A 14,941-nucleotide genomic window follows, 5' to 3' on the forward strand; every position below is an offset into this window, starting at 1 on the left:
AAAAGGTGCGTGAAAGAGTTCGGCACAATCGGTGTTGATGTTGACTCGTTTGCAACTTTTTTTTTTTGTGTTTTCGAAAGAAATTGATCGAAAGTGTGCCAAAAGTGCTTCTGAACGTGTTTCGCAGTTGGGAGTGGTGAAATTCGTAAATTCGCGGTTTATGTTCAGTGAAAATTCCGTATCACAAAATTGCTCACCGAGTTCCTTTTTTTTTGCCGTTCGACGACGACGGGCATGCGAGAGAAAAATAAGCATCGGGAATATGCTCCCGGATGTATTGATTTGGTGAGTACGTTCCAGTTGAAGATTGTTCTTATACATATCTCGATTGCATTTTCGAGGGGACGTCCGGAGAGCTTTGAGATTTAGACGTAGCCTTTTGTGGGCAGACGAGTTGGTCGCCGGTAAGGGCCAGTAAGTGCTGCCAGTAGATGAATCAAGAGGTATTCGAAACAAAATTGGTAAAAATGTCCATTCAAATCGATTTAATACAGTTGAATAAATTTCAAAACTATATACGTGCCAGATTTGGAAATAATATTTTTTGAATCTGGAAGTGTGTTTATGATACCATTATCCATTTGATAAAGGTAGAGTGAACATGCGGGGCTTATTGTAAGTAAAAGTGACCTCGGAGTGGTCGTGAATTACCAGGCATTCTGAAATGGGTCACTGGAGCTGCAATAGAGCTAACACCTTCTAACTCCCGGACTAAACCTGCTTTAATTTAAGGGTAATAAAAAGCAGTTTTCTTCCATAATAACACTGCCGGACAGTGGGGGTGAGATTGTACACACACACACACACACACACACACACACACACACACACACACACACACACACACACACACACACACACACACACACACACACACACACACACACACACACACACACACACACACACATACACACACACACACACACACACACACACACACACACACACACACACACACACACACACACACACGCACACGCGCACGCACACACACACACACACACATAAACATGGACCCGAATGACCATGGGACCGTCCTACGGAAGATCCATAATCCTGATTCCAGAGCTCCGTAGTTTTGTCGAACACACTTCGCTGTGATATATGAAAGAATTTAGGGTTGAGACATCAACATGAACCTGGATGGCCATTGGACCATCCTCCAGAAGATCCGGATCATCCGTAAAAGTGAATCATCCATGAAACTGTGAAAAAACCGTGGTTTTTTTTCGAAACTCTTGGAACTGCGATTTATGATTGAATTTAGGGTCGTGACATAAACATGGATCCGGATGGCCATGGGACTATCCTCCAAAAGATCCGGAACATCCGTAAATTTGTTAATCTGTGAAACTGATCCTAGAGCTCTACAGTTCTTTTTTAAACACATGAAACTGAGACATAAGAAACCACTGGACCACTTTTACGGATTTTCCGTTTCTTCCGGAGGATAGTTCTATGACCATCCAGGTCCATGTTTTTGTCACGACCACAAATTCTATCTTATATCACAGTTCCTAAATGTTTAAAAAACACGGAGCTCTAGACTCAGTTTTGTGGATTGACCACTTTTACGGATGTTCCGGATCTGCCGGAGGACCGTTCCGGTGTCTCCAGGATCCATGTATAGAAACCATGAAGGTATTCTAACTAATGTTGAATATTTGTGCTCATTAATGTAGATTATAGATCTTAAGCCATTTGCAAAATCCATAAACAAACTTTAAAAAAACGTGTAACGACTCTTTTCGCATTTTGAAAAAAATATTTCAATTTTCAATGTGTTTTTACAACCAAAATAATCTACAGACCTTAGGAATTCTAGGAATACCTCAATTTTTAAAATTCATCAAGAAATGGCTAAGCTATGCCATTGTAAACTTGCCGTTACACGTTTTTTCGGAGACATCGTATTCGGAGTGTTAAAGACCATCATTGGCATCATCATCGAGCAACACCGAATTGGTACATACCAACCGTGCTCGCGGTTATCAAATTTGCTGAATGAACTGATTACCGTTTATTGTGATTATTGGCGAATGAACGACACTCTCGTTGTTGTTTTCATTACGCTCTGTTTAGATTAAACTTTTTCGGGAATAGTATCAGACGGTGGTACGACTCGAGTGGATGTACCCCCAATACGTTGTGCGGGAGATTTTGAAAAATTGAACTTTGATCGTTGGATAGACCTGTCGATAATCATGACGGATTGCTCACTGTGCCTCTACGTCGGTAGGTTTAAATTGCTTAGAACACGCGTTCTAATAACGAGCTAACCGTTTGACTTTGTTTCTTTCAGAACTTTTCGTCAAATACTACATCTACGCATGGTTGATCGGACTGGGCGTTTGGTTTCTGTTGATTTTAGCCTCGAAAGTGGGAAGCGATGGCAACAAATTTAAATACTACGCCAAGTTCGGCATGATTTACTACGCAACGCAGGCATTCGCGACACTGTTTGCACCGATTTCGCTTTTAAGGCCACGGAATCCCGCCAACGCTGGGTGCGATAGAACCGATTTTTTATTTCTTACGAACGATGATTAGTAATTCCATTATTTTTAGATTCATCTCAGCGGTGGCGTCACGTGCCTCGACCCTGTTGCCCATTACTTGGGAACTGCGAAATGCTCGGATTCTGAAGGAAGCCAAAGGTGCGGTCGTCATGGCGAACCACCAAACGTCAATGGATATTTTGGGTGAGTAGCTTTTGGTTTTTCACCAGTGGGATTCACCGAAAGTAGTTGAATGCATTGGCTAAAGTGCCGTTTATCTAAATCGGCTTTGCTGATAAAAAAAAGGGCAATATTTGGACTGGAATGGCTTAATCGGGGCTCAGTGTGTGACGTGATTGTTGCGCAATTGATATTTGGAATATGTTCGATAAGACAGTGATTTTGTGGGCTTATCTTATTTTTGTTCGTTTCGAGTCGATAATGAGCAGTGCATTCGATAACATTCTGTTGGATGCAGTAGGTAATTGATAATTTGGAAGTTATCATGGTCGTTATGCGCCTTGTAGTCAACGGTGTGTTTTCTTTTTTATCGCAGCTTTTTTGACGTAGAACTACGCCTTTGTCGACTATACTGGGTGAAAATCAAAAAATATGGATGCTGATAAAGTGTTAGCTTTTGAACGCTTGTAACTTTGTGTTGAATCGAAACCTACCTAACTAATAAAAACCAAAGATTTAAGTAAACTAAAGGAGAACAATCTATACAACTCTCTAATAAGGAAAATCCCAAAGGCTTGGTAGTCATCATGGTTTCATTTTTATACCTGTGTTCTTGACTTACCTAGGGGATGAGTACTTAAGGGGTTAGATTTTGATAAGTTCTGCACATTGTAGTCGAAATAAGTATCTGTCATGGATGCCAAAATTAATTTACTGGAATTGAATGGAAGATAACCTTTTTTTGCTGTTTTATTTAAGCATTGTCGGGCAGATCATTGCAGGTCTACTTGAACAATGTCCCCTCTGATACGTTCAACGTTGATGCATGGGTCCCTCAGGGTAGCCTGTGTGGGCCTATCCTATTCAACATTTGCACGTCAGACGTTCCTCCCCTGCTGGGTGGTGGTATCCTGTCAATGTTCGCAGATGACACCTCCATCATCTATGCTGCCTAGAATCGCATATCAGTCCCATATGAAAAACTAACAAACCGAGAAAACAGCGATGAAAGGTGAAATAATTTTAATCGTTTTACAGCCTGTTTCTCATGTTTGTTGTATTATGTTTTTACGTTATACTATGAGAAGTAATGAAAACATACTACTAGGTGAAATAAATTAAAAATTTAATCCATTGTAGAGAAAAATATCGATGGGACTGACATGAGGTTATTTTGTCTATCATGTCACAAAGTAACCGCATATCAGTCCTAGCATGCCTTGACGCGTTTAGTTTGCTATCGGCGTTCGTTGTTTTAATACGGTCGAAAATAAAATCTGTCGCGTTCTTCTCTGTGCAAAAGAAATTATTTCTGGGTTCTTACACAATGTCTGCTTTGAAAATAATAAAAACTTATGGGTACGGTGAAAGTTCCGATGAAGAGTGACCAGGATTTGATCTTGAAGTTAGGGACAGTAAGCGATTTTCGTGTTACGAGCATGAGACTTTGCAACGGTCTTTTTTTCGAATCTTCTCCATTGGTGGTGCAAGAAAGATCCCCAGCAACGATTCAGTGTCAGAAAACCGGTGTTCACCGAGGTACGTTCATGATTCAGACGACAGCTTTTTTTTTAGATGGACGAAGATATCGAGGAGTCAAGCCAAGCTCCGAGAAAAAAGACCAAAACAGCAATCCGGAAGCTCGATATGGTGGAGAAACGGAGTCGTGCTCATGCTGCAATTTTGGAGAATTACCATGGAATGTGCCAAATAGGTCTCCAAAGATGACACCAATTTTTTTGTTTAAACAGGATATGTTCTCACAAAGGCTAATAGCCTTTAATGAAACCTTCACTCCTGTCGGGAAGTACACGCAGACAATTCCTGTTCTGGCATGTGTGTGGACTGAAGCTGTGAGCGGCCGATCGTCTAACGACCTAGCTGGGTGTTTTCATAGGATTATCACCAGATTTAGCGATGTGGAAACGCTTGTTTTGTGGCTGGACAACTGTGAATCCCAAAACAAAAATTGGAATATTTTCCTTCACCTCATCGGGACACACCTTCATGGCTGCAGACAGATTCCACGCCGCAGTTGAAGGTGCAATGAGACGAAACCCACCGGTGACATACCCAGACTTCACAGCTGTGGTTGAAGGCGCAAAAAAAAGTTGAGGTATTGGACATGCTTCCACAGCATTTCTTCCCCAACGTTTTTACTGTTTCCCAGTACGTGCTGAACAAGCTGAGTCCTCGACCATACATCGAGAAAATACGAAAAGTTGTCGTCAAGAGAGGCTGCTTTAATCTATATTAGGGGAAACGCTCCAATAGTTGCGGTACGTTATAAGCGTTAGGTTCCTATAGTTGCGGTGACGATTTGAAAAGCTGTAAGATATTAACAGCCAAGCAGGAAAAAGTGGTTTCAGTGGAGCACTTCAACCTGGAGGAACATTTGATAAAGAGAAGCCAACCCAGAGGAATTGACCTGGACAGAAAAGCTGCATTGCTGAAAACTATTTTGCCATTGGTAGAGGAAGGAAAAAAAAACAGTTTTGGGAAGAGTTAATCAAAGCCCATGGAAAACAGGCTGGTTATTTTTTTTATCGCTTTAATATGCCATTATTATTTTTCCATTATTTTCATTCAATATTATGTATAAAACAGCACGAAAATAAGAATTCATACTAAAAATACTTGCTAAATGCCTTTGGTTGTTGTTTTTTAATACATTTGTCATAATGGAACTGATATGCGATTACTTTTAAGCGGGTGCCTTCCATTCATTTTGACTAAAAAAATGTTTTATGAAATTATGGAATAATAAGATATTTTGATGATATTTTGTATGTGTAAATAATAAGAAAACATTGTAAAGTTTGTGTTTGATACATCAAACCTGCAAATTTAGCTTTGACAGTCAGAATCACAATGAGCGTTTTTCTGATCGCCTCTTCGCGAAGAGTGAAGAGCGAAGAGTGGGTGAGATAAATTACAAAATGGCTTATTGCGACTCTCATGTAGCAAAATTGGCAGGTATTATGTGTCAAACACAAACTTAACAATCTCTTCTTGTTGTTTACACAATCAAAATAATTTCATAATATCTTATTATTCCATAATTTCTTAAAACATTTTTTTAGTCAAAATGAATGGAAGGCACCCTGCAAGATGGGACAAACAGACCTCATCTTTTTTTTTCCTTTTATTTCAGAACAAACAACTCGATTTTATACTATGTAGATGAAGCATATTAAAAATTAGGCCCATTCCACACTCGAATTCACCTCGGCTTGTTCCATCTGTTAACGTCAAGATCCATCTTGATAGCATTCCTATTGAATGGTCGAGTGAAGTAGTCTACCTTGGTCTCATCCTCGATAGGAAATTGCTATTCCGATCCCATGTGGACAAGACATCCACCAAGTGTAACTAACATCATGATCAGGTCGCTCTACCCTCTGATAGTTCACCATGTCCCTTAAAAACAAGCTTGCTGTCCACAAGCAAATCATCCTGCCGGCTATTGAGTATGGTATGCCAATCTGGGAGAGTTGAGGTAAGTGCCGCCACGTAAAGCTTCAGAGGATCCAAAACAAGATCCTCAGAATGATCCTTAACAGTCCATCGCGAACACGTAATTCTGAGATTCACTACCTGGCCGGTCTTCAAACACTCGAGGAGCGAAAGGTTCAGAGTTGCCTGTCTGCGATCAAACCACCAGATCATTCGTGATTTGGCAACCTACCCAAGTAACAATTCAGCAGCTACTTGGCATCCACTCTGGTTTTATAATGGAAATAAACAATCCATTTAGTTTAAATACAGCATTTCAAAGTGTAAAACATTCCTGGTTAGTAATTCAGCTTATTACTGTTTTAAAGACCTTTTATAGTCTGTTGAGAAAGTTGTTTAAAAAATAAATTTGAAGCAGCTCTTAATAACTCCATAAAACTGTTATGTAAATCAATCATAAACTTCATTAGCTATTGTTTATTAATGCCTTGATAAAATACTCTATAAAGTTGTTCTGTCATTATAAAAGTAACCATAAAACAATTCGGTTTTAAATGAGAGCAAAAAGCATATATTGTTGTTGTTTAGACTTTTTAAAGTGTACCATAAAATCCCCTATTACTATGTTTCCAAATTGAACTCAAAAGTTGGATCCTCATAGTGAATAAAAGTAATATTTATGACAAAGAAATCTCGAAGAGTAGACGAAGTAGGATGACAAATTCAAGCGATGTTAACGATCGAAGGGAAGTCAATTTCAGCAACGACTGAGCATCTGGTTCATCTTGCATCACGTTCTGACCGGTGTCGACCGTCTCCTTTATGAAGCAGTCTAAAACCAGACCTTCTCCAGATCGGACGAACGAAATAATTTGCATTTGTACCTACAGCAAACCGCTGGTTTCCGATTTATAGCAGTAATTTTATTCAGCGAAAGGTTCAAAATTTCATGCAAACGTACTTAATTTCAACTGCATCGTTTGATGGTGCACTTCGGGAATCATCCGGAAAAGGGAATATTTTACGGGAACGTTTGAGCTTCCAGTTGTTGCGATATATGCGAAATGTTGTCAAACAGTTCCGCACACTTTCTTAATAACTGATTCCAATTCAGCGGGAGAAAATCCCCTGGAAGAACGCAATGATCGAACAACGCAACTATCGAAAGATAAACAAACTTTGACGTTTAACTCTTTGCAGGCAACTTTGCCTCCATAAATGCTGCCATAAATATGAACAGGATAGGATCAAGCAAAATGGCTTTAGATAAATACAATTTAGTCAGGAAGTTTTCTTCATAAAAGCTATTTTAAAACCTTATGAATTTGTGAGGGATTTCATTAAAGCAAAACAACTTTTTCACAAATGGCCATGTTACAATTATTTAGTTTGATTTTCACAAACTTCGTTTTCAATGTGTATTTCCATGGATATAACTTTATTTTGGTCAATTTAGGAATGAGCAGATATTTGAAATACGATAATCATAAAACATATCTCGGCTGAGCTTAATGATCAATCTGAAGAAAAATAAATTTTTCTTCTCGATTAAAAATAATAAGTCAGATCAACGTTTTCCGACGGCGGACTTATTTTATTCGATGTTTTCAAGTACATTTCACATAAATAGGATTTAATATGGCACCTACAACTTGGCCACTTTATGAGAACAATTTTAATAATTTTGGAAATTGAATAGGCTTTTTATATGATCAGTTTATATTTCAATTATATTGTTAAGATCGGTTGGTAGTTTTGAATCTTTTTCTATCTTCATTGATGTTTTTTTTCTTGTGGATTAAGCAAGAGGCTAGGGAAAATGGCTTTAAAAAGGTTTTTATTGTTATCAAATAGCTTTTATTGTAGCTTAAATAAGGGTTTCAAATGGTTCTTAATACGTTCGTCATACAACCTTTTGGCAGTAATTCAATCTCGAAGAGCTAGGAAAATATACCCTTCAGAACCTTCTCCAGGATGGTCCAACTAGACAGATTCTAGTCTTAATGAGGTTTTGGTCGATTCATCAATGGCAAAGTAGCCTTGACCAGGGTTTTATGAATGTTGTTTTATAGTAGCTTTGTATTACTTTATTAAACTTAAAATGTTACTTGGGTAGTTTAAGTAGTTAGGTATATAGTCGCCTATATTCATAGTCTGGCGGATATAGTTTCTATCTATCAAAAAGCGTAACCAATTCAATACATTTTAGACCAACAATTGAAAAGGTACTATCAGCTTTTATAAACAAAACCTTGAGTATTCTCTCCTCGCCAATCAAACGCATATTACCGGCATAATCGAATAGGGTGAAACTTCTTTATTAAAAAAATATTGGTGTGCAGTACATTTGGTATCCTTTTTGATTGATTTGCCGGATGGGCTTTTCAGCTCTAGTTATCCAATGGGTTTTGTTTTAAAATTAAGTGTCTGTAAATTAATGTACATTTTCCCCCGAAGTGGGGTGTGGTGATTTTATAATTGATTAATTTGATAACCTACCTAACTACAATTTACATAACTATCATTACTGTACCAGCTCCTGAATAGCCGGTTGAACTGAGGCTCGCTCTCTGAACCGTTTGATAGATCCACTAAACCTGTTTTCCAGAATCTCCATTCCAGCCAGACGATGAACCTCAGATGTTCGCACCCTGGTCGACTAGTTCAGGATCATTTTTAAAATCTTATTTTGGGCCCGTTGTAGTTTTAAGTGATGATTTTTTGCGCAACTCTTCCAGATAGACATGCCGTACTCCATCATTGGGAGGATGATTTGTCTGTAGACAGCAATCTTGTTCTTCAGGGACAGGCTAGGTCTACGATTTATGAGCGGGTACAGGGGTCTGATCATGCCGTTACAGTTAACGACAGTTTTGTTAACTTGCTCCCTGAAGATAAGCTTGCTGCTGAGGCCCATTCCACCATTGTGCCGTTTAACTTGATTTTGACATCCTCAGCCGGAACAATTCTTGGTGATTTAGAGTGGGGGAATAGTATGGTCTGGGTCTTCGCCGCGATGACACAAATCTTCCAGCTGGTGAAGTAATCTGTTAGGGCATCCAGGCCCCTTTGGAGTTTCGCTACTAGCGCTCTGATCACTCTACCTTGGTAGATGATCGCGGTGTCGTCTGCGAACAGAGACAGAATTCCGCCTTCTGGAAGTGCAGGCATATTGGAGGTGTACAGATTGAACAGCAGGGGTCCCAGGATAGTACCTTGGGGAACGCCTGCAGCGATGTTGTGGGCGTCGGATGTAGCTCCTTTCAAGGAAACCTGGAATGTTCTAGCCGACAAATAATTTTGTCTGTGATCTCCATCACCTCAGAGAAATCGTTGGGAGATTGATGAAGGTTGTTGACAATATCTTCATGGGGACTGACAATGTATTGTCCTAGATTATGCGAGCTGACGAAATTTCGACCTATCTCGGTAGCCTTCTCTGCAGAAGTTATCAAACGATCCACAGAGTTATCGTCTAGTGAAATCAACGGTGGAATGGGCCTAGGTTTGGGTTTTCAGATTTTTGCAAACTTCCAAAATGGCTTAGCACAATCTGGGAGAGCGCGGATCTAATTGGCAAAATCCTCATTTCTGAGGTTCACCATTCTGGTTTGGATGATTTTAGTGAGGCGATTATAATTTGTTTTATAAAGGGTGATACGGTCAAAATTTGGTCAAGGGAAAACGCATGTAAATCGGTGAAATCGTTTATTTAAAAAATCAAATTAATTTTTTTTTTCAAGTTCAATTAGTATAAAATTCAGGAAAAATATTCAGTTAGGCTTCCGCTTTTCCAAATCCGAATTGCCGGGCCTTACGCTTGACCCCTGCCATCAGATTTTGTACAGCCACCTTGTCCACCTTCTTCGCCGCAGAAAGCCAGTTTGCCTTGAACTGCTGCTCGCCCTTAGCAGTTTTTTGGTCTTCTTTAGGTTCCGCTTGACAATAGCCCAGTATTTCTCAATTGGGCGGAGCTCTGGCGTGTTGGGAGGGTTCTTGTCCTTGGGAACCACCTGCACGTTGTTGGCGGCGTACCACTCCATGGCCTTTTTACCGTAATGGCAAGATGCCAAATCCGGCCAAAACAGTACGGAACAACCGTGTTTCTTCAGGAAAGGCAGCAGACGTTTATTCAAACACTCTTTCACGTAAATTTCTTGGTTGACAGTCCCGGAAGCTATGAAAATGCTGCTTTTCAAGCCACAGGTACAGATGGCTTGCCAAACCAGATATTTCTTTGCGAACTTTGACAGTTTCATGTGCTTGAAAACATCTGCTACCTTTCCCCTTCCTTTTGCCGTATAAAACTCCTGTCCCGGAAGCTGCTTGTAGTCGGCTTTGACGTAGGTTTCGTCGTCCATTACCACGCAGTCAAACTTCGTCAGCATCGTCGTGTACAGCCTCCGGGATCGCGCTTTGGCCGTCGTATTTTGTTTATCATCGCGATTTGGAGTCACTACCTTATTGTAAGTCGATAGTCCGGCTCGTTTTTTGGCTCGATGCACGGTTGTAGACGATACACCCAGCTTATTTGCGGCATCTCGGAGAGAGAGGTTAGGGTTTCGCTTGAAACTATCGGAAACTCTCTTTGTCGTCTCAGCGGCTTCCGGTTTTCGATTTCCCCCCGATCCAGACTTCCTGGCTGTCGACAAACGTTCCCCAAACACTTTAATTACATTTGTAACGGTTGATTTGGCAACTTTTAGCGATTTTGCCAACTTTGCGTGCGAGTAGCTCGGATTTTCGCGATGCGCGAGCAAAATTTTGATACGCTGCTCTTCTTGCTTGGACGGCATTTTGACAACTGAAGAGTGAATTCCAAAATCAAAATAGGAGCAACATTCTACACACACACACCTTCAAAATGAGGGATGTTCAGGTTTTTTAAATGCAAAATTGAAAGAAACACGTCAAGTTGATATTGACCAAATTTTGACCGTATCACCCTTTAAACAGGCAGACCAGAACGTTGGTACTGGTACCGAAATAGAAACGGTGACGTCAATAGCAGGATGTGGAGTATCGATTTCTACGAGCGATTCAGCCGCTTCGGATACGCAACAGCTTGATAACGCTGAGTCATTCATGAGTACTAAATCGAGAATCCGTGAACTGGAGTTCTTCACAGTATTGATTTGTGTCAGACCCTGGAAGCAGAAGGCATCGTACAATGCACAACTAGCATTCGTTAATCTCGATGTATGGGAATCTATTGTGAGGCCACCATCCTCTGATGGTACCCAGTGCATTTCAGGATGATTATAGTCTCCAAACTGGAAAGCAAGGTCATGAGGCCTCAAGCCGGAAAGGATTGAATCAATGGAGTCAGTATGCTGCTGTATGAGCGACAGGTCGTCTCTGCAATCAGGTGGTAGATAAAGCACTCCAATGCTGACATCATAGTTCTGCAGTTTGATTTTGATCCAAAGCTGCTCGAGAGCATTACTTATCGGAGCTGGATCAATACAGCAACACAATTTAGAGGAAACGGCTATCAATACACCTCCACCACGAGTTTTTCGACTGTTCCAAGAGCTACGATCTGTCCTGAACACAGTGTAAGATTCGTCGAATAATTGAGTAGACAAGATGCAATCGTTCAGCCAAGTCTCAGTTAGCACGATAACATCATATTCCGAGTCAGTTGTAGCTAAGAAGAAAGAATCTATCTTTGTCCGAAGTCCTCGTGCATTCTGATAGTAAATGCGTAGCTCGGAAGTCGTTGAGGAAGGATTGTCACAAACTGTCCGTTCCTCGGCAGAATGCAATGAATTTGAGTGGGTGTTGCGCTGAAATCCAAATGTTGATCACGAGGAGAATCACCGAGAAAGCACGCATACTTGCCTGAAAAGCCAGGATGGGAGACCCTCGCCCTATCTCCGACCACAGGGCCGGAACGACTTGGACGGCAGGATACCACAGATGACTGGCAGGAAACGGCGATTGGCTCGACTGGGTCAGAGTGAACGAGGGCTCCCAAGATACCTCAGAACATCCCGGTGGCACCGATTGGGATTGAAAACAGGCCTGTTGAGATGAGAGATAATCACGCTTACCACTACACCACAGGCGCTGCTCTCGAAATACTCCAGCAAATAAGCTTGTAATTTCTTTCTCAGATTTTTTAGAATTGTACCCTCGACTCCCTTGGCATTCAGCTCAGAATTCCCTTGGAACACCAGTACTGAATTAAGTGTTCGGAAAACCATTATGTAATCTCATTTATTGAACACTCTTGAGCGTACGATTTTGCAAAACAAATCTCACGCTTGAGATTCACTGGAGGTTAAATCCACAAGGGATGCTCGTGATTAACTGATTCATCGATTTCCATACATATTTTAGACAATGCTTGACGTTCACCAATTTTTCACAAGTATTAGTTGAAAATCATTAGTTTACCCTATTGCAAATTCCGTTCGATTGATTTAAAAATATTAAAAATATATCATGAAATAGCCGAGTTATAATCGTTTAAAACCTGACCACTATCTAGAAAACAAAGACGTCAAAGAAAACCATATCATGACTCATCTGCTGACATTAATTCCCCACAGGTCTGGAAATACTGTGGAGCATCATGGGCGATGTGATCTCCATCGCCAAAAAGGAGATGCTCTTCATCCTTCCGTTCGGTCCCGCAGCCTGGCTCGCCGGTATCACCTTCATCAATCGCCAGAACCGCCCCTCGGCCATGAAGACTCTGGAGGCCTGCAAGCGTAAGATGGTGGAGAAAGGATTTAAAATGTATCTCTACCCGGAGGGCACCCGGTATCCCGAACGGGGAATGCTTCCCTTCAAAAAGGGTGGCTTCCACACGGCCATCCAAGCAGGCGTCCCAATTATTCCAGTCGTCTTCTCACACATGTACTTCATCGAAGCCAAAAAGTACATCTTTAAGCCGGGACACGTGCTCATGAATGTACTGGAACCGATTCCGACCACGGGCCTGACCAAGGACAACCTGGATGAGCTGATAAAGCGGACGAGGGATGCCATGTTGGCGGAGTACGAGAGGCTTTCGGCTGAGATGGAGGCCAACCTTGTCGATCCGAAGTGGGTGCGAACGAGCCGACCACGGTTTGTTGTGTATGATGATGATAAAAAGACTAATTAGTTGATCCGTTGATTAGACGGTCGAGTGAAAAGTTTAGTTAAACCATTTAAGAGTTTGCTTTATTTCTTATCACCGTTCACCATTGTTTCGGTTGAATAAATGCGCTTATCGTCGTTCATTGAAACGGTACTTTTTATTTTAGATAAATAAATCGAAGGGGTACCGTATAGTGCCATAATTCTGCGCACCTAAGGAAGTTTTGAAAATTTGATTCTACTATTATTGTATCATTTTCACATTCACTAATTCACTTACACTATCACTTTAAAAAAAAAAAACTATAACAGATACGTATTTCGTTTACTACTTGGAAACTTCTTCAGTGACTAGCCATAGATTTTTTTTTAAAGTGATTGTGAAAGTAAATACTAAAAGTAAATTAGTGAAAGTGATACAATAGTAGTAGAATTAAAAGGAAAAACAACGTAATATGGTATACAATTATTCTATTAAAACGCTCAATAATCAATTAGGAATAAATTGTATATAATTTAAATAGAATACAACATATAGGGAGGTGCAAAATTTTGGCGAAATGCGTGGAATTAGGCGCTGGGTAGAATTATGGCGCTTTACGGTACCTAAGTACGGAACCTTGTAATCTAAATCGTCCGTGACAATGGTTTATCTACCTGTTAACCAGGTGTTAAATATATCAAAGTCAGCTAAATCTTATTCCGATTAGCATTTATTTTAGTTTACTAGCAGCCGTCTGACCGGCCGTCCTTGATTTATTGACTAAAGCTTTTGTATTTATTCTTCTTGGAAGTGTATGCCCAATCGCATACCTAACCTATCTATACAAAATAAAGTAGCCGAAAATAAATTTTATCGAGTGCTTATCAGAATTATGATAAGGTTGCGTTGAAGGAATATCGTCCGAGAAGCATAAGTCAATAAGCATAAAGTTTTTTTTTATTGTTATTGTTAGTGATAAATATGTAACAAGCCTAGAACGAGGCTGTGTCGCTCTGTGCCAGGGTTTAATCCTTTCATGCCCAGACGGGGTTTCGTTGTTTTGCATTGCGTTTGTAACGGAGTAATTCGTTAATTGCATACTGGCAATTGTCATGTATCTACTTTAACGATCTTAATCTAATTGCTTAATGAAAACTATTTGGGAGTGGATATCTCTGAAATGCAAATTCTCCATTGCAGACGTTAGCGGCGGTAATCGGTTCACAACCCTGCTCATGGGCTGCTAATTTTATGAATCAATAAATACTTTACGTTGAAATCAGATCACATTTCAAATACAGTTAAGTCTCATTCTCGTCAACACGATATTCTTCCTAACTCGGTGGAAATCTAGGCCACTTCAATCACATTTACCATGCAAAATTCCAAAATCTACCACCGTAACTTGAAATTCTTTCCTAACTCGTAGATCGCAAAGATCTATTTGAAACGAATTTACTGTAATAAACTTTACCTTTATTTCGATCTCTCGTTTTCTTCGTCTTTCGCTCTCTTTCTCTCTCTAATTTCATATTTACTCAAGCTGCATACATCACCAGAAAGATGCTGATTGCGATAGATCAATATGTGAGCGTAAGTCCATATGCAACAATAAGTACTTTTGTCTCGGGGTTCTGCCCAATAACCCAAATTTGAGTAAATCGCATAAAAGTACAATTTGTGGTAGGGGAAATGACGGCTTCGCATGACAGACTATTTTCGGCAACCC

At 40.3% G+C, this 14,941-nt stretch overlaps 1 protein-coding gene across 1 annotated transcript; it reads left to right on the plus strand.

Moving 5' to 3' along the window:
• Positions 1–2,168: 2,168 nt before the first annotated feature.
• Positions 2,169–13,254, plus strand: LOC135714718 (1-acyl-sn-glycerol-3-phosphate acyltransferase-like). The gene is made up of 4 exons (XM_065238112.1): positions 2,169–2,238; positions 2,306–2,510; positions 2,572–2,705; positions 12,695–13,254. The coding sequence occupies exons 1-4, from the start codon at positions 2,208–2,210 to the stop codon at positions 13,252–13,254; spliced, it is 930 nt and encodes a 309-aa protein (XP_065094184.1). The 5' UTR covers positions 2,169–2,207.
• The last annotated feature ends 1,687 nt before the right edge of the window (positions 13,255–14,941 follow it).

The sequence above is a fragment of the Ochlerotatus camptorhynchus genome, unplaced genomic scaffold (assembly GCF_037179485.1).
Source record: "Ochlerotatus camptorhynchus isolate MF236.1 unplaced genomic scaffold, CSIRO-AGI_Acam_v1.1 ptg000045l, whole genome shotgun sequence".
NCBI classification, from domain to species: domain Eukaryota; kingdom Metazoa; phylum Arthropoda; class Insecta; order Diptera; family Culicidae; genus Ochlerotatus; species Ochlerotatus camptorhynchus.